Here is a 26,057-nt window from a genome sequence, read left to right as displayed (position 1 = left end):
ACACAGAGGGAGCGGGAACCTAATTAATGAAAATTAAAAGGAAGGTCCATCCTCATTTTCCAGGTGTTGACGCTGGTACTGACCCAAGCATCACACTCCCCTAAAAGGAAGCCAAATCTTAAGTGTAACGTGGTCGACAGACCGTATGGTCTGCCCCGGAGTCTCTTTTGTTCTCTGCCCTGTACCTTCAGGAACATGGCAGGCTAAGATCTGTGGACTCATGTAAGGGTGTGGGCGATGCAGGCATAGGTCACTCTCCCAGGGAAGAGGCCCGCACTGCATGCATGCCTGCAAAGCCAGCCTAATGGGCACTATTCAGGAGGTCTCAGAACATCAGGTGCCACCAGCACACGTGGGATGTCTACATAAAACGGTGAAATCTTTATGTTAACCCTGCTCTAGTACAAAGCTTCTTAAACTGTGGACTGTGACTCCACAGGGCGTTGCAGAACTCAATGTGGGAGTTACAAAAACTTTGGCAACCATAAAAAGATTTGGAATTTGTAATGACCAAAATTAATTCAAAATCTATTTCTGACAGTGCTTGCCAATGTTGCAAATTATCAGGCAAAAAGGAGTAGCAAGTGGGATAAAGAATAAGAAGCTCTAGATAGTCCAAAAAAAAAAGAAAGAAAGAAAGGTATCTACTGTAGTTACTTATAAGTGAGTGATGGGGGGCGGGGGGGAAGCAAAGCCTTGGTTTCATTCAAAAGGCTCCTATGTATCTACCCAGGCAAGAGGAAAAGACTGCTTTGCCGCTTTGTTCGTATTCTTCATAGAACGTCCCACTAACTAGGATGCGAGACAGCAATCTAAGCAAACACCATTTTTGAGGACAACAGTCTTACACACCGCTTTCTTCTTGATTTTAGCAGCCTTCTGCATCCTCTGCAGCAGGTAAGAGAAAAGAAAACAATGTGGGCACAGAGAAGGTGGAGAGGCAACGTTACTTTGGTCAGCACCCCAAATACTAAGATGTAATAGTAAGCAGAAGAGCTCTATGGGTACAGTCAGACAAGCCGCCCCTGACACAGGCCGATTAGGAATTCCCGTGACCTTGCTTCTCAAGAGCTGGATATTACCAATGCTCATCCTGGTCTAAGAGGGCCCCAGTGAAAAATAGGAGAATCATAATCTGCTGGCAGAGAGCGTATCATTCCCTAATGTAGAAGATTGGGTTTCTAGGGGCAGGCAGGGAAGCCTAGGTCACTCTGCTTAAGGGCATTGAACACAAGCTGGTCTCTACCACATTCCACCATGTAGGCTGGACGGTTCAATCTTTCTTACTACACAGCGTTGATGCCTGCTGTCCCTTAGCTTCCTTTATAGGAGGCTGGTTGTGGCAGGGGTGGGGTGAGAAAGGGCATCATGTCTCTTATTGCTCACAGAAAGACAACGTCTGTAGACATGCTGTCCATTGGTGGTATCGACTGACTGCATCACCCCTTCCAGATCTCAGCATGAGAGTAACACAGATTGTGGAGGTGTGCCTAGAATCTGTGTCATTTCCTCCTCTGCTCCAATCAGCTCAGGCCTTCCATGGAGCCTCCAATGGATGCAGTCTCTCGGAGCTGGTCAGCAGGGCCTGTCCAGTTAGCAAATGCTGCTTTGCTATGCTGGCTGGCTCCCTTGAAGTCATACATAAGACATAGAGCATGTCTCTCCCCGCCCTGTCCCCATGGCTTCTATTAATGGCATAAAAATGCATACTGTTCAATTGGGACTCGAGGTTCTCAACAAGCACGCTTTATTACTTGAGGGCTAAGAAAATTGTGGTTCAGATGCATAGGAACCCTGGGTAACCCCCAGCTGAAGCACACTCCCCACCTAGTCAGTGTCAGCGGGGCCTTTACAGCGCCTCCATCAGCATCTTTGCTCTTGACCAGAATCGGGTGGTTGGCACACTGACACCCAGGGCTGACTAACAGGGCCCCTTCCCTAACAGAACTCTCCAATAAATCAGAGCCCGGAGTGAATCAAGAGGCTTAAGCGAGGCCTCTTTGGAGGCTCAGCCACCTGCTGCTCGGATACTACCTTGACACGGCTGACAGCCTCCTGTGCCTGCATCATCCTGATGTTCTTGGATGGGTTCCTCTCCGACAGCAGCTGAGTGGACCCCAGGTAGTTAGCAGCAAAGATGATCCCATCGATGAGGTCCTCAGGCTCACAGGGCCCTGGAACTGAAGGGGACAAACATTTCTTGAGTCTTCCCACTTTCGTAACCATTGCTTGAGTAGGACCACTCTCACCCACTATCCTGGACAGCAAACAGCTCCCACCATCTCAGGTTCATGGGGAAGACGTCCATGCTGCCCCTAGAAGGTCCCTTGGGATCCTTTCCATCAATTGCTCTTCTGGTCTAAACATCTTGGGGCTTTCCACTGGGGCCCCCAAAGGAAGGAATCTCCTAGAGCTGGTCATCAGGGCCTGTCCACTAGCATATGCTGCCTCGTCAATGCCCTGCCTTCTGTGCATCTGCTTGCACTCCGCCTCAGTGGCGTTTCTTCAGAGCTCTGTGTGTGTGGTGAACCCAAGGACTAGATGAGAGTGCAATGCAGTTAAATCCTCTGTGCTCATAATTAGAGGGCTGGAAGGCTGGTGGGGGAAGACCCTCGGGGTTTTGAGATATAAGTAAGTCTTAATATACATTCTCATGACTGGACACAATCCCGCCAATAACCTCCCCCCGCCCCCATCAAGGAACCGTCATAAAGGAGCTACCATATAAGATGAATCATTTCTGCATCTGGGTATTCTCTGTGCCTGGAGGTTTTCTGTAGATAAGTGATGAGGTTCTCTAGCCAAACCACTGTAAAATGTAGCAACCCCCTGGGGAGGGCTCAGGGGTGTTTGAGGTCAACTAGCACTAGGTCAAGACACTGACTCACCTCATTGTTTATTACATTGTCCACTTATGAGATGACCTGTTGACTCTGTAATATGTTCGCTGTACGGTGTGCACGTCTTACAAAAGCTCTGTAAGCCCCTTTATAGAGACCCGTTGGAAAAGACATTCCCTCTCTCAGTCCTGACGTGGGACAAGGAGCCCCTGTGCCCCACCGTCTGTCTCTCTTTAATATTTTACACAATCGCCAAGTTTATCCTGAGGATCTGTTCATGTGTTAGGGACCCCCATAAGCCCGACAACTGGAACCCGAACAGGGACATACCAACTGGCACCCCAATATGGTATCTCAAGGAAAGAACTCTGTCAATAGGAGAACCGAATGCCCGCACAACGACTCTGCGCTCCACTGAGGATAGGCGGGACTTGGGGGGGGGGGGGCTATTTTAAAGTGAGAACTCAGTTGCAGGATTGAAAAATATATAACAGGGTTACAGGGCAAAGTAAGTAAGTCTAAGTTAAAAATGTACTGTATTATGCGCCCCTTTTGTTAAAACAACAGGGTGTAGCAATAAAGGAAAGAATGTCTAGAAGTACTGAAAAAACAATCCATCGTTACCTGAGGAAGGAGCTTTAGGTCTAGGGACCTGGGAAAAGGTTGTTACAAATTTAAAGGAAGCCTGCAGAGAAGGGGAGGATATCCCCGTGAAGACCTGGTCTCTGGATACGAATTAAGACAGTTTTAGAACCTCTTCAGACCCAGAAGAAACTGGAAGATCAGGTTTGGTATAGTAAGAAGCCTTGTGAGAACTGTCTAAAATTTTAAAAGCAGACTAAAACCTCTTTCAATGACTATGATCAAGTGTTAGAAAGTGTTAGAAGAAACTTGAAGAGCAGGTCCTGAACTAAAACAAAACCTTATGGCCCAAGCCTCCATGACCCTGAGCGAGTACCCCTCCTGGGAATCAAGGGGCAATTCTACCTTAGAAATCAGATTAGATACCTTCAGGACCAGGGGTGTGAGGGGCGATGCTGGGAGAGTGGAGGGTGAGTGAGTTGGAAAGGGGGAACTGATTACAAGGATCCACATGTGACCTCTTCCCTGGGAGAGGGACAGGAGAGAATGGGGGAAGGGAGACTCCGGTTAGGGCAAGATATGACAAAATAACAATCTATAAGTTATCAAGGGCTCATGAGGGAGGGGGGAGCGGGGAGGGAGGGGGAAAAAAAGAGGACCTGATGCAAAGGGCTTAAGTGGAGAGCAAATGCTTTGAAAATGATTAGGGGGAAAAATGTACGATGTGCTTTATACAATTGATGTATGTATATGTATGGATTGTGATAAGAGTTGTATGAGTCCCTAATAAAATGTAAAAAGAAAAATAATCAGATTAGACCATAGCATGAACACTGCTACAGATAAGAGCCCACCACACAGGGAATCCAGGATAGATCAACCCCTCAGGGCCAACAAGGAGAGTAGAGATACCAGGAGGATTAGAGGAGGATGGGAGTAGAAAGGGGGAATTGATCACAAGGATCAACCTAGAACCCCCTCCCAGGAGGACCAATAACCTAAAAGTGGGTGCGGGGCGACAGAGGACAATGTAAGATATGGAAAAATAATATATAACGTATCAAGGGTTTGTGAGGGAGGGTGGGCAGGTTAGGGAGGGGGAAGAAATGGGGAGCTGATATCAGGGGGTCAAGTGGGAAGAGAACGCTTTGAAAATGATGATGGCGGCCTATGTGCAAATGTGCTTGACACACTGGAGGAATGCCTGGATTGTGATAAGAGATGTGAGAGCCCCCAATAAAAGTATTTAAAATAATAATCTATAAGTTATTAAGGGTTCACAAGGGAGGGCAGGTGTGGAGGGGGGAAATGAGCTGATACCAAGGGCTCAAGTAGAAAATGTTTTGAGAACGATGATGGCAACACATGTACAAATGTGCTTGACACAATGGATAGATGGATTGTGGTAAGAGCTGTAAGAACCCCCAATAAAATGATTTTTTAAAAAGAAGAGCCTGGAGATAAGAGAATATTTTACGTGTCACAGTAAAAGCTAATTAAATGATAGAACATACACATAATAAAATTAACATTTACATGCTGGTGGATAAGACATGAATTAAAAAAAAATTTTAAAGAGTCAGGTTATTGAACAGAGCTAAAGACACCATTACTTTCAAGGATAGAGAAGAGGGTTTCAGAAAAAGGGGATCTAGAGACCAGACTGACTTTCCCTTCTGTGTGGTTGAAAGGCCCCCGATGTTAACAATCCACAAAGATAAGAGGAAAGTCATTATAATGTTTCCCCTTTCAAGGTATTTAAGATATCAAGCAAGCAGTTATGACAAATTATGCTAAACCAAAGGGAAAATGTTTTCCTTCGAGGCAGGCCGGACATTTCCTGAGAGAATGCCAGCACTGCCTCTCAGTGAACTCAACAACTGGGAATGGCCCAGGGCAGCCAGGTTCTGAAGAACCTGACTCTGCTCCTGCTGCAAAAAGGGGAACCACTGGGCAAGCCAGTGTCCTTGGCAGGGAAGGAGTTTGTTAGTGAACCCTGACCAGCGGGAAACAAGGAGCAGGACATGCGTCAAGGCCCGCCCAGTGCAGCCGAGAGAGTGCGGTTTCAGTCCAGCTGCATGCACAATCTTGTCCCTCGGCCTATCACTCGGCCCTGCCACCAGAAGACGCTCAGCAGTAGATCGAACCAGCCAAGAAGTTCAGCTGATCCCAGGAGGACTCCCAGCAACCACTAACAACAGCGTCTAGGATCCTTGCCAGAGGGAACAGTAGGGCCATTGTTAGAAAAATCTAACCTAAACTTTCAAGGTGTTCAAATTGTTACTGGAATTATTGATCAAAATTATGAAGTTAGCCAGGAAAAAGTATGGCAAAGTGAAAAAGTCCTACAATGTGCCAAACCTAAAGAGCAGTACGGCTTAATTAAGCTTGTAATCACACTTAACCTTATAAATTTATGAGAAAGAGATCTGTTACATAAATTGATTCAGAAAAAGGCAACAAATGGCCGGAATTTTTTCAGCTCCTGCATTTACTCTGTGTGCACCGTGAAGGCTGAACAACGCCATTTGGTGTCAGCTTTTCATGGACTGACAGACTGGTACTAAGTTCAGTCATTTCTGCGAGAGCAAAGTTCTGAATTTGCATAACAATGTAAACTGTCTCAGTTTAACTGGCTTTACATCAAACAAACTGTCAGCAATACTGACAGCATTTCAGAATCTCAATTACTGAAACAGAAGTGCAGACGAAATGGAAGTCTAAAGGAAATACTCGCCGTAACAAATTTCATTCAGCTTTATTAACCCCCCAATTTTTCCCCTCTAACAAAAGCTTTTAAAATATCTAGAGCAAAAGGACACTTTCCCACCCCTAAAGAAAATGGCGACCATGAAAAGATTTGGTGGAAGGACGAAAATCACATTTGTGACCAGGGTTTGCTAAAGCGCCCAGGAGAGGGGCTGTTTATGTTTCCCCGGGAAAGGAGGGTGTCTGTGGACCTCTCCAAAAAGATGCAGCCAAGGAAAGAAGAGACTTCCCCATTCCCTTAGCAATAATTCTGTCTCCAGGTTCTCAGGGCCCAAAGTGAGGGCGATTTGTTTCTGTCTCCCAGGTGAAAGAGAATGCACGTGAATCTCTCTTCGGTGGGTGTGACCTGGAAACAGGAGAGGACAACCGCTGGCAAGGGGACAAATGCCTGTAGCAGATTTATCAGCAACATCAAAAGGAGCTCGCCTCCTGTTGCAGATGGTATCAGAAGCACCAGAAAGACATCGTTGCTTCGTGAAAATGGTGCTTGTTGCCTAAGACTTTTATAACCACTTTTGCCACTGCTACTGTCGCCAGAAGGACACTCTAAGACTCTATTAAAATGGAACACATTCGGCAGAATCTCTTCTACTCCCGGCCCCTCAGACACAGGTGGATGAGGAACTGGAAGAGAAAATGACTGCGCGACAACAGACCGTTTTCAGGTTATAGAGTTGCAGCAGCAACTAATGCTGAAGTGTGATTTGAGTATGCCTAACTTTTGTATAATCCCTTAGCTGTATAACGAAACCTTACATAATTGGTCCTTAATTAGAAACCATTTGCAGTGCTTTAAGGGAAGCATCTCATTAGATGAGAAACCGCTAAAGAGGGAGATCTCCAATACTTTTAAAGATGGGTTAAAAACGTCGCCTAGCACAGACCTGATCCAACAATCAGTGGATGCTTTAGAAGGCTTGGATCCACGAGCCTGGATTCAAAGTCTGTCCCATAGCCTTGGCTCTGGACTAACTGTTTTGCTTAGCCACCATTTTGGTCATTGTAACTGCTCGCTATTCCTGCACAAAGCTTTGGTGTGTGGAGAAAAGTCAGACCGCCTACATAGCTCTTTTGAATTTAACACACAATAAAAACAGGGGGGTTGTAGTAAACTGAGGGGCTGGCTGAGAAAGTAATTCAGCTAAACCCTCTGTGCTGACAATTCCAGGGCTGGAAGGCCAACTCTGGGGGAGGAAGACCCTCGGGGTTATGAGATATAAATCAGTCTTCATATACATTCTCATGACTGGACACAGTCCCTCCAATAACCCCCCATCAAGGTACTGTCATAAAGGGGCTGCTGTAAACTATGAGTCATTTCTGCATCTGGCTATTCCCTGTGCCTGTGAGTTTTCTGTAGATAAGTGATGAGGTCCTATAGCCAAACCACTATAAAATATAGCAACCCCCTGGGGAGGGCTAGTTGAGGTCAACTAGCACTAGGTCAATAATACTGCCTCACCTCATTGTTTATTTATTATGATGCCCGCTTATGATACCCATTGAGCTGTATGATGTGCATGCTTCACGAAACATCCGTGAGCCCCTTTAGATAGACCCATTAAAGACATTCCCTCTCTCAGTCGTGACGTGGGACAAAGAGCTCCTGAGCCCCACTGTCTGTCTGTCTGTCTGTCTGTCTTTAATATTTTCCACAATCACAAAGCTGCTCCTGAGGACCTGTTTAAGTGTTGGGGACCCCCTAATCCCATAATGTATGTGCTATACTTCTTGCCAAATGATCTTTGTACTTGCAGAGTCCAGCAAAAGGAAATCTGGTGGCATGATAGTCGATATTTCACCATTTCTAGAGATAGTATTTGAGTAAGAACCAATGGTACTGAAGGATGACATTTACCATGCACTGAAGGCCTTGGCTAAAAATAAGGCTCCAAGAATTGATGGAATAGCAATTAAAATATGTCAACAAGCTCATGAACCACTGATTTATATCTGTACCCATTCCAAAGAAAGGTGATTCAACAGAATGCTCAAATGATAGAACACTATCCTTAATATCATAGGTAAGTAAAATGTTGTTGAAGATCATGCAAAAACGGTTGCGTCAGTACATTGACAGGGAACTTCCAGAGGTTCGGGCTGGATTCAGAAGAGAACATAAAACAAGGGATATCATTGCCGACATCAGATAAATCTTGGCTAAAGGCAGAGAATACTAGAAAGATATTTATTTGGCTAAAACACAAATATAGTAACTGTTAAAAGTAGTTTTCTATAGTGGGAGCTAAGGATATTATTAATAGAGAAAGACAGTAATCTGATCTACCCTGCTTTGAATATTTTAGTTTTGAATGAGGCAATTATAAGTAAAGTTAAATGAAAAAGCATAGGCTAAGATTTTTTTTATCATTTTATTTGGAGCTAATGCAATTCTTATTACAATCCATACATACATCCACGTGTCAAGAACATATGTACATTTGTTGCCATCATCATTCTCAAAACATTTGCCCTTTACTTGAGCCCTTAATATCTGCTGCTCATTTTACCCCTCCCTCCCCACTCCTCCATACTTCATGAACCTTTCATCATTCATAAATTATTATTATTTTGTCATATATTACACTGTCCAATGTCTCCCCCCACCTTCTTCTCTGCTGTCCCTCCCCCAGGGAGGAGGGTGTACATAGATTCTTGTAATAAGTCCCCGCTTTCTACCCCACATTCTCTCCACCCTCCAGGCATCACCACTCTCACCACTGGTCCTGAAGGAGTCATCTGTCCTGGATTCCCTCTATTTCCAGTAGCCATCTGTACCTATGTACATCCTCTGGTCCAACCAGATTTGTAAGGTAGAATTGGAATCATGATAGTGTGGGGGAGGAAGCATTTAAGAACTAGAGGAAAGTTATATGTTTCCTCGTCGCTACCCTGCACCCTGACTGGCTCATCACCTCCCCACAACCCTTCAGTAAGGAAGTGTCCGGTTGGCTACCAATGGGCGTTGAGTCTCCACTCTGCACTCACCCACATTTTCAATGATATGATTTTTTTGTTCCTTGATGCTTGATACCTGATCCCTTTGACAGCTCATGGTCACACAGGCTTGTGTGTTTCTTCCATTTGGGGTTTGTTGCTTTTGAGCTAGATGGCCACTTGTTTATCTTCAAGCCTTTAAGACCACAGATGCTATATCTTTTGATAGCTGGGCACCATCAGCTTTCTTCACCACATTTGCTTATGCACGCGTTTGTCTTCAGTGATCATATCAGGAAGGTGGGCACGCAGTGATGTGATTTTTAGTTCTTTGATGTCTAATAACTGGTCCCGTCTGCATCACATGGTCAGCCAAGCTGGTGTGCTTCTTCCATGTGGACTTTGATGCTTCTCAGCTAGATGGCTGCTTGTTTATCTTCAAGCCTTTAAGACCCCAGATGCTATATCTTTTGATAGCCGGGCACCGTCAGCTTTCTTCACTACATTTGCTGATGCACACATTTTTCTTCAAGATTAACTTACAAATGAATCCATATACATGTATCAAGTTCTGGAATATCCATAAAGAGAAATAGTTTATAAACTGTTAAAGACTATCCATCCATTACCTGTTTGTCAGTTTGTTATACTGTGGTGGTAAAAGACAAGTGAGAGAGAACATGTAGGCAGACAGGATAGGAAGACTGCGTGACAAGAAGCACAGAGAGTGACAGGATGTCTGCAGTGGAAATTTGACAACCCAGGGTAATTTTAAATCATAAGTCAGTGGGTAGTAGACCCCTCTGTCAATTTTAAACTCCAAAGTCAGCAACCCCCTAGACTTTTTTGCTGACCCTGTTGCTTGCTTACTTCCTTGCCCATGTTCATGCGAAACTCTAGCAAAGTTAGAGCATGACCTGATAGAACTAGAGAGATATAACCAGACTCTAGATCAGTGGGTCTCATCCTGTGGGTCGAGACCCCTTTGGGGGTCAAATGACCATTTCACAGGGGTCATTCAATTCATAATAGTAGCAAAATTACAGTTATGAAGTATCAACGAAAATAATGTTATGATTGGGGTCACCACAACATGAGGAACTGTATTAAAGGGTCACAGCATTAGGAAAGTTGAAAACCATTACTCTATATTGATCTTTTCATAGTCTGCAAAAACAGGCAGGCCAGGTACCCCATATGAAGATAAAAATGCTTGTTCTCAGAAGAGCCAGTCCCTGGAGAAGGACATCATGTTTGGTAAAGTGGAGGGGCTATGAAAAAGAGGAAGGCCCTCAACGAGATGGATTGATAAGCTGAATATCCTCCTCTGGGGGTTAGTGTGACAGCCCCCAAAGCAGGACACCTCACAAGCATAAAATAAAAAAGAGTAAGGGTATATATTCTTGGTAAAAACCACAAATCCCAGGCTCATGGCTCAGCTCCAAAAAGCACATAGAAGGGGTCCCTAAACATAAATCAACATAAGGAGGAGCCCACCCTAAGGAATGCCAGAATTTAGCTACAGGGCTTGGAGCCTTTCTGCATAACAAAAAACCAGCTGAAGCAAGTCTAAGCCTCTAACAGAGCAGAGCTAGAGCACAGAGCCAGGGAGACGATTTAATTTGATTCTATTCTAGCTGAGGAAAAAATAAATTTTAAAAAATCCTCTGATCTAGTAGGGCACCAGCAGTCTAGATAGGACAAAAAGCCCGGCTTCCCTCTCAGTGATCCTACGCACAGCTGGGGAGGTCCTGCCTGTCCCGAGGCCCTAGACAGGGCTGAGGAACACCCCTGCCCCCACCCTGCTATACTGCTACATACAGCACAAGGCAGGTATACCAGTGAACTCCAGCGCTCAGTACCAAAGTGGGACCTGACGCCTGGCCACTGGTGTGAAATTGCATTCGAGATTAATCCCGCCCAGTATCTGTGGAACATCAAGCAGGCACCCCACCCCACTACCCTGAGGAAGAGTTGGAACTCCTCCAGCCCCCGGCCAGGTGATCAAGTCTCAGTTATCTCCTTACCACTCTATTTCTTCTTTCTTGATTCTCTCACCTTTGTATCTTTCCCACACCAGTCAGTCTCAGGTTTCTTCTGGGTTTTCTCCCTTTATCTTTTCTTCTTTTTCTTTCTTTCTTTTTTTTCATTTTCTCTTTGTCCTCTTCTCTCCCTCTCTTTCCTATCACATGCCACTGCTGGCTTCCAGGCCACTAGCCTCTGCCTTGAGCAAATCAACCCAAACAGCAATGGGAACTCCCGCCTGCCCTCGGTGGGAGTGCAGCACACCACAAAGGCAGCTACGACAGCCCTCCACAGCGCTGTACGCTGCCGAGGAAACCTCTGTCGGACCTCTAAGGTGATCTTGCCAACTAGGGAAGTTCCCACCAGCACCACTGGGTCCCTGCATTAAAAGGGCACACCAACCTGTCATATTGGGGCAGGGTTTAAACCCCTCTGGCCCCACATTCAGGCAATCAGGGACCAGCTATATCTTCATTTTTAAATTTTTTCTTCTCCATTTACCATCACAGCCAATCTTAGCACAGTTGTGTTTCCCCCTTCTTTCTCTTTCTTTGCCTTTTCTCTTCTCTCTCTTAGTTCTATTCTCCACTGCTTTTATGATTCTCTCCTCGCCCTCTCTTTCCTTCCACATGCCACTGCTGGTTTTCAGACTCTTACCCTCTGCCTGAGGCAACTCTGCTCACCCAGTGGGGAGAGCTACAGCCTGTCCCCTCTCACAGTGCTGCACACGGCACAAGACAGTGCCACACACAGCATGGCACACACAGGGTTCAGCTATCTCTTTATTTATTTTCTCTCCTTATACTTCTTTCACCTTTTCTTCTTTTCTCACCTTCTTCTCTCTTTCCTGCCACAGTCTTGTCAGATCCAGTTTTCCTTTTTTGTTGCTTTCTTTTTTTATTTTACTCTTTTTACTTTTGTTTAGTCTATGCATTTTTTTCTGTGAGAGGGTGTTAGTTTGCTTGGCATTTTGGCTCCAGTCTTTGTTTTCTTCTTGCTCTCTTTATTCTCCTCCTCTCCCTCTCTTTATTTTCACAAGCCACCATTGGCCTCCAGGCCACTCCCCTCTGCCTAGGACAACTCTGAAGGCCCAACTGAGGGAGCTACTCCCCGCATCCGTAGGCTTTACACGCAGTTGGGGAAAGCATGCAGGTCCTCTTCCATACACCAAGCAGCAAGGGGTTCTCCCCTTCAAAGGTCTGAGGGAACTCCAGCCTACAAGTGACTTGGGGAACTCCTTCCCACTACCAGTGGGGCTCCATGATGTTGAGGGAACATCACCCAACCTCCAAGGCGATCTCTCTGAGTAGGGTAATTCCTCCTGCCAGCTATGGTGCTCTACACCAAGGAGGGTAAACATACATGCCTTAATCGGCACTCCAGTTGTAGAGGCAAACACCACACACCACCTGTGGTGCTCCAAGCACTGAGAGACAAACCACTACAGCTTACTTAGAGATCAGCCAGTGAAACGCCACCCTTATGGGCCCATGACAACCCAACCAGTGTCACATGAGAGGACTATGCAACTCATATTACAAATAACGGAATACTAGTCAGCTAGGGTAAGAGTGAAACCACAGGAAAATACAGCAGTAGCTCAATCCCTCAGTAAAGCTACCAGCAGGTAGTTTGTAGAAGCAACCACACGAGTCACACAAGAGAGAGCCCAGTGCTCATTGATTCTGGAAGATGGCTCCAGGATCCTCTAAAACAAAACTAAACAGAAACCAGGCCTAACAACCTCAACCAAAAATCAGGAGAAACAGAAGACAATGCTAGAAGAAGTCATGAACCAAACGATGTGCATAAAAGAAGCAGATATTGACCAGAAACATAAATAAAATTTCAGAATGCTACTTGGAGTCATACAGGATATGAGGGAATCAATACAGAAAAAGGATGAAATGATAGAGGAGATAAAGGCAATGCACCAAAGGGTAATATAAGACTTAAGGGATGAAATAACAAAATTCAGTGGCAAATTGACAAACTTTGCCAACAGACTTGAGAAGGCAGAGAATCTCACCAGTGACCTATAGGATAACTAATCAGACCTCAACAAATAGGAAGAGCAGTCAAATAAAACAGTCAGAGAAGCTGACTAAAGCCTGAAAGCCATGTCTGATGCAAGGAATGGAACAATATTAGAATAATTGGACTACTGGAACAAGACAAAACAAAGAAGTCAGCAGCAAAAATCGCAAGAGAATTCATAGAGGAAAACGTCCTCAGCTTAATAAATGAAAATCAGGCAACCACTCAGGAATCTGGAAAATAAACATCAGCCAAACTGAATTCCAAGAAGTAGTCACCAAGACACATAATCAAATTATCCAGCAATGAGGAAAAGGAGAATAAATGCAGCTAGGGAAAATCAAATAATCATGTATCAAGGTACCCCAATAAGAGTATGTTCAGACCTATCAGCGGACACGATGAAGAAAAGGAGGGAACGGAGTTACATATTCCAAAAATTGAAGGAAAACAACGCAAACCCAAGAATATTATACCCGGCCAAAATAACTATTAACATAGATGGGGATATCAGAGTCTTCCCAAACAAGGAAAATCTCAAAGAATACATAAAAAGAAACCCAGCCCTACAAAAGATGCTTGCAGACCCATATGGGCAGATGATCAACACTCACCGTGTGCAAATAAGAGCCCATCTCATAGAACAACTCCACGCATACAGCAACAAAGAAAAAACAACCCCCAAGATAGCATTGGCTCAACAGTGGAAGGAAGACAAAAGTAAACCACACACACAAAACACAAGCGGATAAGATAGGTAGATAGGAAAATGCCCAACACAAAAGGTACATGATGACATCACAGAGTTCACAAATGGATATAACATTGAATATCAATGGCCTGAACTCAGGCATTAAAAGGCAGAGACTAACAGAAAACAATCCATTGATTTTCTGCCTACAGGAGACACATCTCAAGCTTGAAGACAAAAACAGGTTGAGAATTAAAGGCTGGAGAAAAATATACCAAGCAAATTGACAAGTGGGATACACTGAAGATAAAACACCTGTGTACATCAAAAGAATTCACCAAGAGAGTAATAAGAGAGCCCACCGACTGGGAAAACATTTTTAACAATGACACATCAGACAAAGGCCTTATTGCTAAAACCTACAATACTTTGCAAACTTGCAATAAGAAAAAAACTAACTGCCCATTGAGGAGGTGGGCAAAGGACATGAACAGAAATTTCACAGAGGCAGAAATCTGAATGGTCAAAAAACATAAGAGAAAATGTTCCCCATCATTAGCCATAAATGTTCCCAATCATTAGCCAAATCAAAACAACTATGAGATACCACCTAACATCCTCAAAGATAGCCCAACTCAAAAAATCAAAGAACAACAAGTGTTGGAGGAGCTGTGGTTAGACATAAACTCGCATCCACTGCTGGTGGACCTGTAGGTATGTACAACCACTATGGAAACCAATTTGGGGATTTCTAAAACAAATGGAAATTGAGCTTCCATATGACCCAGCAATTCACCTACTGGGCATATAACCAGAATAGGCCAGAAACAAACCATGGCCAGACATCTGTGCACCAATGTTCATCGCAGCACAGTTCACAACTGCAAGGAGTTGGAAACAACCCAAATTTTCATCAACAGATGAATGGATTATAAAACTTTGGTACATACACACAATGGAGTACTATGCATCACTAAAAAGGAGTGATGAATGCATGAGGCATAACGCTGCATGGGAAGACCTGGATGAAATTATGCTAAATGAAGTAAGCCAAACACAAAAGGACAAGCACAACATGAGTCCGCTGAGGGACATTTTAAAAAAATGCAAAAGGGGGCACAGGGGAAAAAACTACTGTATACAAACATCCCTAGGGTGAGGTCCTGGTAGTATCGCAGGGGCCAGACCAAATCCAGGGGGACATATGGTAGCCAACTAAAAAGGACGGGGGAGGGAGGATAGAAATGTGTAGCAGGGGAACAGGGCACGGACCCACCCAAGGGGAGGGTATTGTTTATATCTCCACAGGGAAAGAGGGACCAGAGTTAAATTCGGTGTTCCGGGATGCAAATGCAGCGTATTGCCATAGAGAGGGGAGGGATCTGAGGGCCTGGCCCCAATTTACATTAGAGGACAGCACTGAAACTGCAGCTTGAGGAGAGGGACATATCTGATCAGAGCTCACCAGGGCAAATGGAGGAAGAGAGAGTAGAGCACATCACTGTCCACCAAGCCTGGAGGACGATATCCCCACTCAAAACCGCCAATGCACAGAGTGGGCCATATGGCTGATCCCACTATGAGATAGGATGGCCCTCGCTGACCCATGACCCTACGGGGGTCAACACTGAAAACCCAGTGTTGGGATTGGCCCAGTCTGACCCCACCACACCGAGGCAAAACACTAAGGGTATGCGGCAGAGCAGCAGGGGGAGCAGAGCATGGAGGTCCTGAGGGAGTGCAAAGGATAGACTTAGGGGCCAGAGCGTGGCACCCCTTCAGACTCGACTGGGGACACTTTCAGACATCAACAAACAGACCTTGAACTATTTACATATTTTTCTTTTTTTAAAGTTTGTATTATTTGTTTATTTAGGTCATTGGTTTTCTTTGTTGTTGATGCCCTTGTGTTCTCTCTTGACCCTTTATCTTGCTATGCCTTGTTTTTTTTTTGGTGCATATTATCTTTGCAGGTCTATCTAGGTAAGATAGGCTGGATGATCAGTCTGGAGGAGAAAACAATGGGACTGATGGTTTCAGGGAGCCATGGGAGAGGGGAAGGTGGGAGAAAGGAGGTGGTGTTGACCAACCCAGGGACAAGGGAACAACAAGTGATCCAAAATTAGTGGCAAGGAGGGTGTGAGATGCCTGGCAGGGATTCATTAAAGGCAATGTAACCGAGAGAAATTAATGAAATCTAAAGGAAGGTTGACCATGATAGTGGAACAAGAGGAAAGTAAAAGTAAATAAGAGGAAAGAACTAGGAGGCAAAGGGCATTAATAGAGGTCTAAATACAGGCAAGTACATCTGTAAATATATTTATATAAGATGACGGGGAAATAGATCTATGTGCACGTATTTACAGATTTAGTATTGAGGCAGCAGATGGACATTGAATCTCCACTCAAGTACTTCCTCGGTGCAATAATACTTGGTTCCATTAAATTGACATTCCATGATGTTCCTCTTCCAAACACGATCGCTAAAGACAAATGTGTGCATAAGCAAAAGTGGTGAAGAAAGCTCATGGTGCCCAGCTATCAAAAAATATAGCATCTGGGGTCTTAAAGACTCTAAAGTAAACAAGCGGCCATCTAGCTGAGAAGCAACAAAGTCCACATGGAAGAAGCACACCAGCCTGTGTGATCATGGTGTCGAAGGGATCTGGTATCGGGCATCAAAGAACAAAAAATCATATTGTAAATAAGGGGAGTGCAGAGTGGAGACCCAAAGCCCATCTGTAGGTAACAGGACACCCCCTTACAGAAGGGGCACGGGGAGGATATGAGCCAGTCAGTGTGCAGTGTAGCAATAATGAAACATACAACTCTCCTCTAATTCTTAAATGCTTCCCCACTCCCACCCCCACTATCATGATCCCATTTGTCTTACAAATCCGGCTAGACTAGAGGATGTCCACTGGTACAGATAGGAACTGGAAACACAGGGAATCCAAGAAAGATGATCCCTTCTGGACCAGTGGTGAGAGTGGTGATACCAGAGGAAGGGGGAAAGGTGGAGTAGAAAGGGGGAACCGATTATAAGGATCTACATATAACCTCCTCCCTGGGGGACAGACAACAGAAAGTAGGTGAAGGGAGACATCGGAGAGTGTAAGACATAACAAAATAATAATTTATAAATTAGCAAGGGTTCATGAATCGGGTGGAATCAGGGAGGGAGAGGTCAAAATGAGGAGCTGATACCAAGGGCTTAAATGGAAAGCAAATATTTTGAGAATGATGAGGGCAACCAATGTACAAATGTGATTGGCACGATTAATGTATGTATGGATTGTAACAAGTATTGTATGGGCCCCTAATGAAATGATTTAAAAGAACAAAACAATCTAAGCCTCAATAAAGATATTCATTATAATGTACTGAAACCAAACAAAAAACAAATCAATTACTGTGGAATCAATCCTAGTTCATGATAACCCAGGAATGTCATGTACAGGACTATGGTCCATAGGATTTTGAATGAAGAACTTCTCAGAAATAAGTCATCAGTCCTTTCTTCTGAGGAGCTTTAGAGTTAGCAGTTGAGTACTTTAATCATTTGAACACACTAACTCTTCAAATATCACAGTTTCTAATGATAGTACAACACCCACTGGTTATCTTTGGATGCTGTTAAGGAAATAACGTATTAACTATAATTTGGGGGGAAGAAATCAAGCATTTATCTTAGGTTTTTCTTTCCTATATACACTGTTCTAAGGGTGACCAAATAGTCAATGAGGCAGTGGAGAAGTCCAGCCAATAAACAAAAAATAATTAATGGTCTTAGGATACCATAATTATGCAACTTCCAATTAATTAGTGATCTAGAGCTTGATCAATAATGGCTGCTAAAATCATAGAAACAGGGTTCAATTTTGTTCTGAAAAAAAATGTGTCACCATACATTGGAATTTATTTGACAGCAATTATTTTTTAATACTGCAAGAGAGAAGTCCGTATATTAACATCCCTTCTGACAGGAGAACATAGTAATACTTATATTTTACCATCATATCTACAATGAATCAGATATGCCTCTCTATATAGCTATCACTTTACAAGGCACAGAGAAAAGGAACATGTTAAGGAACATGTTAAACAAGAGAATGCAATAAGCAAAATCAATACTATCGGAGACTCTACTAAACATAACAAAAAAGTGGTAATAATGAAAAAAGAAAGATGATCCAAAGCACCTATAAAATAAGAGAATGAGAAGGATGAAGTACGTCAGCCCATCTCAGTATGGAAATCGGATTGACATCTTAATTAATTATAACAGTGTTAGAGGTTTTAATACTCCTATTTCCATGTTTTGAGGTACTGAAATACTTATAAAAGAAAGGATGTGTGGTTTGAGATTTCCTTTAGAATAATCTGTGGGAAGAAATACAATATAGGTTCAGCACAGTACATGAGCGGGTAAAGCTGATGAATTTCCTTATTCTTTTTGCATATATTTGACATTTTGTTATACAAATAAAGAAATAAATCTTTAAAACGTGACTTCTTATTTAAAAGGTATATTCCATGATTACTCTGTTTAATGCAAATTTTTGTTATTTTGCCAACTTTCCCCCATCCCACATTTTCAAAAACATTCCACTTTTATATGTTGCTGTTAAAAAATAGCACTATTAATTTATGAAAAAATTTTAAAACTCTCAAAAACAGAATCCTTGCCACTGAATCGATTCCATCCCACAGCAACCTTGTATAGGATTTCTGAAGCTATAAATCTTTATGGGAGAAAACATCTTCATCTTTCTCCCGAGGAGCAGCTGGTGGTTTCAAACCCTTGATCCTGTGGTTAGCAGGACAATTCATAACTTACTAAACCATTGGATGGACCAAGGGTTAAAAATCCAGATCCAACCCCACCACCCCCACCATGATTACAGCGATAGGTAAAATAATCACCAAGCTTCTATAGAAAGGAAAGAGACAAGCAAAGCCCACGGAAAAAGAACAGACTAGAAGGCCGGATACTTCCTGATCTCAAAAGCTAGTACACAGCTACAGTAGTCAAAACAGCCAGGCACGGGTCCAAATAAAGAAATAAATCACAGACCAGTGCAAGAACAGAACACCCCAGAGGCAAACCCATCAGCTATGAACAGATGACTGTTGATAAAAAGCACAAACTCATCAAACGGGGAAGAGACAGCGCCTTTAACAAATGGCACTGGCAAAACTAGTTAATTTGCAGAAAAATTTAAAGTGGAATATGTGGTAGTTATATAATCTGTTGTCAATTTGCATATTAAGAGTGAAGGGCTGGAGTTTAGCCTGTCAATCAGGTCGCAGCTTGATGACTTCATTTGGAGGTGCTACGGAGATAAATAACTTGCTGGAGGCAGGGCACAAGCTCACTCCCTGCAAAACACGCTTGCTGACAAGACACATGGAGCTACACTAGAATCCTGGAGCTGAAGGAGCAGTGTGGAGACCCCAACCAGTGCTGAGATGCCTCTACCGCCACTGGATCCACAAGACTTTCCATCCACAGGCCTGTGACCTTTCTGCATTCAGCGTCATTGCATGTCAATGTGAGTCTGAAGAGGCATTTATAGATTGGTATTGGACATATAGGCTATTATCGGACTTATGGACTTGATCTGGACTGGGCTGGGATGTTTTCTCACTGTTCAATTGCTCTTCTATATAAAACTCTTTCTTATATATATATATATGCGTGTTTAGGAACTTGTTTCTCTAGTCTACCCAGACTAACACAGAATATAACCCATATCTCACATCATATACCAAAACAAACACAAGAAGGAGCAAAGATATAAAATTAGAACCTAGAACTATAAAGATCGTCAATGAACAAACACAACAAACTTAGGGCTTCTAGAACACGACAAAAGTACATGATCAATCATAACTGAAAACAAAAGAAGACAAACTAGATGACTGGACCAGCTAAGAATTAGCTACTTATCTGCATCAAAACACTTCAGGAAGGACTGAAAAAGGGAACCTCAGACTCTAGCAGAAAATCTGTTGGCAGAGACATCAGAAAAGGGACTGATTCTCTAAACTTTATACAAAACTGTAACGTATCAATAAGAAAAAGACAAATAATTCCATTTAAAATGGGCAGAAGACATGAATTGACACTCCACCAAAGAAATCATTCAGGTAGCCAACATGCATGAAGCAATGGCTGTGACCATTAGCATTCCAAAAATCAACACCACTGGATCAAAATCAAGGTGATTCCACCTCATCGCAATGCTGCATCAATACAACGATAATACACCAATGGTGTCACGCCTCACGCCAGCATTTCTAGCAAAGCTAACAAAAACAAGACCCAGAAAACAACAAATGCTGATGAGTGTGGAGAGAGACTGGAATCTGCATACAGTGCCGTTCGGGTTACTACACTGTGGAAGACGGTCTCGTGCTTCTGTAGAAAGTTGAAAATAGGAATGCCATCGAATTTAACAGACACTCTACTTAGTATATTTCCTAGAGAAACACGATCTAGGACACAAACACCTATGCACAACCATGTTCACTGAAGCACTATTTACAATAGCGAACGATGAAAATAAGCTAAACACCCATCAATGTAACAAAGAATAAACAAACCATGGTACATGCCCACAACAGAAGACTACCCAGCATTTAAAACCTCTACTAATGAATGCAATTTCCTATTTTAAATTATATCTAAATCTTACACCTGCTGATGGTAAATAACATTTTTTTAAAGAAAATTCATTCTTGTTTTTTACAATTCTTCTTTGGAGCCTCTATCTCTATGTGGGCTCATAGTTTTGCTTTATCCCATAAAAACAGGGCACTGAAGTAATGTGGTAATTACAATTGATGTCAATTTGTAGATGTCCAAAAGTGAAGGAGCGAAATCCAATCTATCATTCAGGCACAGCCTGATGACGTCTCCCTGAGACATCTTAGAGGTGCGGCCTTCTTAGGAGGAGGACCTAAGAAGCACTCTCTCTTCCTGTCCATTTGCCTCCTGTTTGCTGGGACTCTGCCACTGACCTTGAGAAATGCTGGTGTCCTACCATGTTTCCACTGACTTTAGATCCACAAGGCTCTGTACCCATTGGCCTGTGATCTTCCTGTATTCTGAGTGACAGCATGTGGTTACATGAGTCTAAAGAGGGACTTATGCACTCGAGTTGGACTGGGCTAGGTTGGTGTGGTAGTTACATACTTTCTTGTCACCTTGAAGATATATAAATGTGTAGGGGTGGTAGTCAATCTGTCCATCAGGTCACAGCCTGATGGTGCCGCCTTGTGGGCATCGCCTTCTCATAAGAAGGATCCAGGGAACCTCCCTCTTGCTCTGCCTTCACCTTCCTACTGGTTGACCCTGATTGCTAGCAGAGTCACCGCCACTGGATCCACACAACTTTGCACCCATCAGCCTGTGATCTTCCTGCATTCTGCATCATTGCCTGTGGCTGCATGAGTCTGAAGATGGACTGATGGACTCATATCAGACTTACAGAATTGAATTGGTCTTGGCTGTAATGTTTCCATAATATACAATTACTTCTTGATACAAAGCTCTGTCTTGCACATCTATAAGGGTTACTAGATTTGTTTCCCTAGTCAAGTCAGTCTGATACAGATGTCTTCTTGATATATAATTTCTCCTTAAGTCCTGGGGACCCAGGTCATGTGCCATAGAACACTGGGACATTGGACCCTGGATCTTCGAGGCACACAGCATGCCCCAAAGGTCATATCAGAGGGATCCAATGTGGAAACTGCACTAGGTGAACTAGACTTTACCTCAAACACACCTGTAACCTGAGGACTTAAGACGGAAATTACATGGTGTGTGAAGAAGCAGAAGACAGCTATACCAAGAGTATGGAACTGTTGGTAAAAGGACAAACATTTATTTACTACGTCAATGCCCTACTTTCTGTATAAATATATGTATTACGCTGGCAGACCTGTGTCTGACATTGTTAGTGGACAGTATTGTATGTCTTGCCTGACCAATTCCCATTGTGCAAATAGCATCCAGTCATATGAGTATTTATTCTGTACAAGTGAATAATCCAGGTATTGCAATAAGAAGTTAGCCTACATTGTGCAGCCTCCCTGTCTCAATAGTGTTTTAAAATTAGTATTCTGGAGTACTCAGTAACACTATAAATAGAAGGCCCTTATGATTCAGAGAGATGATCAGTAAGATCCTCTACCATAAATTAACAAGGACACATTTAAAGTGAACCAGAGACAGATAAAAAGAAAAGGTTCAGGAATGGATTGGGGGCTCACACTTAATCCTAGTTCCAATCTAAGAACAATTAGTTCTCGTGACATGGTCCTACTCGATCCTTGCCCTCATGAAGGAAACGTAGAAGAAACTAGATGGTGCCCAGCTCTCACACAGAATAGCATCTGGGGTCTTAAAGGCTTATTTCCAAATAAGTAGCCAACTACGTCACTAACCAACTAAGTCCACATGGAAGAAGCTCACCAATATCCATGATCTAAGGATTGTAAATCCAAATCCGAAGAAGGGAATAGTATCAGAGCTTCAACTGTGATATTCTGTTATGTAGTGGAAACCCAAAATATATTTACAGGATCTACACAGGGAATAAGTCTCTGATGATTTCCCTCTAACCATATGCTAGGGATGGGACTAACTTGGTTATCAGACATAGAGTATTGGGAGAGATGACTATAGTGGATTAAAATGATAAATGTAACTTGAATGGTTAAAATCTTGTCATTTGATCTCCCTTATGATACACTTTGGGCTTGATCTGATTTTTAATATTTTATGTGTTTCCATATTAGGGTTTATCTCTGCTGTATTTTGTCATTGTTGGTAGCCTTCTTGACTCTTTATTATGTGAATGAAATGTTTTTCAGTAAATGAAACTCAGGCTAGGTGAATCGATAGAGACAACAACTAGAATAAGGCTTCCGGAAGGGTACGATGGGGAAAATGGGGGGTTAAGGGGTGCTGATATCAAGGAGTTCAAGTCAATGTTTGAAACTGATTTGGTTAGCAATTGTACAATATTGCTTGATATGATTGAACTATGTAACATTATGATGTCTGGATCAGGTCCTAGTAAAATGATTTGGGGAAAAAAGAAACTAAATATATATACAAAGAAAACTATAAAACATTACAAGAAGTCAAGAGAGACATACACAAATGGAAGACTATCAGTGTTCATGCATAGGAAGGCATAATATTGTGAAAATGTAAGTACCACCTAAAGCAATCTACAAATACCTGGCAAATCCGCTTCTAATCCTAACTTCATTCTTTAAAGAAAAGGGGGGACAAAACTAATTACCAACTTCATATGGAAAGAGAAGAGATCTAAGATTGGCAAAGGACTCTCAAAAAGAACAAAGGAGGCCTTGCACTACCGGACTGAAACACCCATTACACAGAGACAGAAGTCAAAAAACAGCCTGGTACTGGGACAATGATAGATAAATAGGCCAATGAAACAGGCTAGAAACCCCAAAAATAAAAGCATCTGCCTACAGAAAACTGATTTTTGACAAAGAGCCAAGAAGCATTATGTGGGACACCTTCAACAAATGGCGCTGAGTAAATTGGATCTCTAGATGCAGAATGAAACAAGAAATCACACCTAGCTCCACGCACAGAAACAAACTCAAGATGGATTAGAGATGTAAAGGTAAACTCAAGAGCTATAATAATCATCAATTAGAAAATCAGGACAAAAATTTTTTTTGCTTTCAACTTTATTTTATTATTTTTTGTTTGTTTTCATTTTATTGGGGCCTTTTTCAACTCTTGCTACAGACCATACATCAATTCTATCCAACATATTCATACATATATTCCATCATTCTTCTCTAGACATTTATTTTCCATTGAACCCTTGGGATCAGCTCCTCCTTTTTTCCCTCCCTCCCCACCCCGACAACTCTCGTGGTCCCGATAGATTGTAGATTGCTAATTATTTTCAAATCTCACTCTGACCACCATCTCCCTTCCCCTCTGGTTTCTGTTGTTCTTCCCCCTGACTGGGGGTGTGTGGTTATGTGCCACTCATTGTGATCGGTGCCCCTCCCTCTCCACTTCTCCCCACCTTCCCCCTACCTTTCTGGTATCACTATTTCATTCCTGTTTCTGGGTTCCATGTGCTGTGAGTTTTATCTCTTACCTATACCTGTCCACGTGCTCCTGTCTAGTCTAGATTGGGAGGCGGCACTGAGGTCCTGATAGCGGCGAGGGGGGGTGGGGAGTGAGAAGGCCTCCAGGAAACAGGGGTCTGTTGCATGACCCATTAGTGCGCTACTGTACCCTGAAAACCAGGACAAATTTAAGGGCCCTCTTGCAGGGTACACACTAACTACCAAATATTAAAAAAGCAGAACACAGTATACATCAAAAGACTTCATTAAAAGATTAAAATAAGAGCCCATCGATTATGAAAGAAATATTTAAGAATGGCCAAATGGACAAGGGACTAATTACTAAAATCTATAAATTTCTGCCACATTTCATTAAGAAAAGAAAACAAACAAATAATCCAATTAAAAGGTAAGCAACAATAAACATTAAGCTGGGACTACCACAGATTTACAATTATGTTAATGCCCTCCTTGCTTTTTATGACATGTATTAATCTGGTAGGTATGGTTATGCCTTTGTGAATGAGTATTATTGGAAGTTTTGCCCTATTACCAACCCCCACTGTTAATGTAAATAGTGCCTCGTCACTTAAGGATTTCATCTGCAGAAATCAACAGTTCATATATTTTGGTCTGGAGGCAGCTATGCTTGTATAATTTCCTTTTTCAACAATGTTACAAATTCGCTATCATTGACTAAACATTATACCATTGACTATCAATAGAATTAATTACCTTGTGCTACAGGGATGATTTAAAGCATTCTCTATGAAAATAACGTCTCTAAAGTGAACTAAAGACTTATATAAATCATAGATACATGAATGGATTTGGAGCTTGCATTTAATTCTAGCCCCAATCTAAGCACAATTACTTCTTATGACATGGCCATGTCTGAGGCTTGGCCTCAAGAAGAGATCACTGAAGTCGTAGGTGCGCTAGCAAAGTGTGGGGAAGAAATCAGATGGTCTCAGCTACCAGAAAGAATAGTGTCTTTTAAGGAAGTTTTAAAGACTCATTTCCAAACAAGCAGCCATTAAAACAGGCATCAACTAAGTCCACGTGGAAGAAGCATACCAGCTGGTGTGATATAAAAATTTTAAATAATAAAACCCAAATCTGAAGGAAGGAATGGCATCAGAGCTGAAATCCTGAATACTTGGTCTGCAGAAGACTATAAATGATAGTGGAGGCCCCAACTCCATTTGCAGCGTCCACACATGTATTAAGCCTCCGGTAAATCCTTCTAACCATAGTAGAGGGGGTGAATCGCCTTGCTACCAGACAGAGTGTTGTAAAATCGGCTAATGGGAGATGTGTTTAGGTAAAATATAATAACATTATTTGATGTCCATTTTCACCCATTCTAAAGTTGTTCCAGTTTTTAGTATTTTCTGCTTTTTTGTTGTTTGACATTTTTCTGGGTTTTGTCTAATCATTGTTACTAGGAGGTTTTTTTCCTTGCTATTGTTTGCTTCCTGTCTGTATTTTGTACAATTTTCTGTATATGAAATCAAGGATAGGTGGACCTATAGGGCCAGTAACCAGATTGATAATTGGCTAGAATACTTGGCGGGGGGGCGGGGGTGGGAGGGTATAGGGAAACTAACAATGAGTATAAGAAGGAAATATTCTGAAATTGATTGTTAATAATTAACAAATCTTAATATGACTAAATGATTAAGTTGTATGGTAGGTGACATGTATGCAAATAAAACTTTTTTTAAGATGGAAAAAAACTTAAGTAAACAAGTCACAACAAATGACAGCACTCCATGGCTAACAAACACATGGAAAAATTCTTATGATCGCTAGACATCTGAGAGATGTAAACAAAAACAGTGATGACATACCAACATACACCTGCAATGGTAGGAAAAGAACACAAAGACCAACAAGTGTTGGAGTGGCTGTGGAAATGTTGGAATTCTTATACACCGCTCATGGCCTTTTAGATATGCACAGCCATTGTGGGAAGTGCTATTGCACAACCTACAGTAAATGGGAATAGAATATGCCCCCAAAGAATTAGGAAA

The 26,057-nt window shown here is 42.6% G+C and overlaps 1 protein-coding gene across 1 annotated transcript in view; it reads right to left on the bottom strand.

Moving 5' to 3' along the window:
* Positions 1-26,057, bottom strand: part of APBA2 (amyloid beta precursor protein binding family A member 2) — a 91,868-nt gene that overhangs the window by 38,597 nt on the left and 27,214 nt on the right. Inside the window, exon 4 of the mRNA XM_075535766.1 lies at positions 2,035-2,180. Within this exon, the coding sequence (XP_075391881.1) occupies positions 2,035-2,180 (146 nt within the window). The remainder of the gene's footprint in view (positions 1-2,034; positions 2,181-26,057) is intronic.

Source organism: Tenrec ecaudatus, chromosome 17 (assembly GCF_050624435.1).
Source record: "Tenrec ecaudatus isolate mTenEca1 chromosome 17, mTenEca1.hap1, whole genome shotgun sequence".
Classification (NCBI taxonomy): Eukaryota; Metazoa; Chordata; class Mammalia; order Afrosoricida; family Tenrecidae; genus Tenrec; species Tenrec ecaudatus.
Note: the sequence above shows the minus strand (reverse complement) of the source record. Positions and strands in the feature narration are given on the sequence as shown.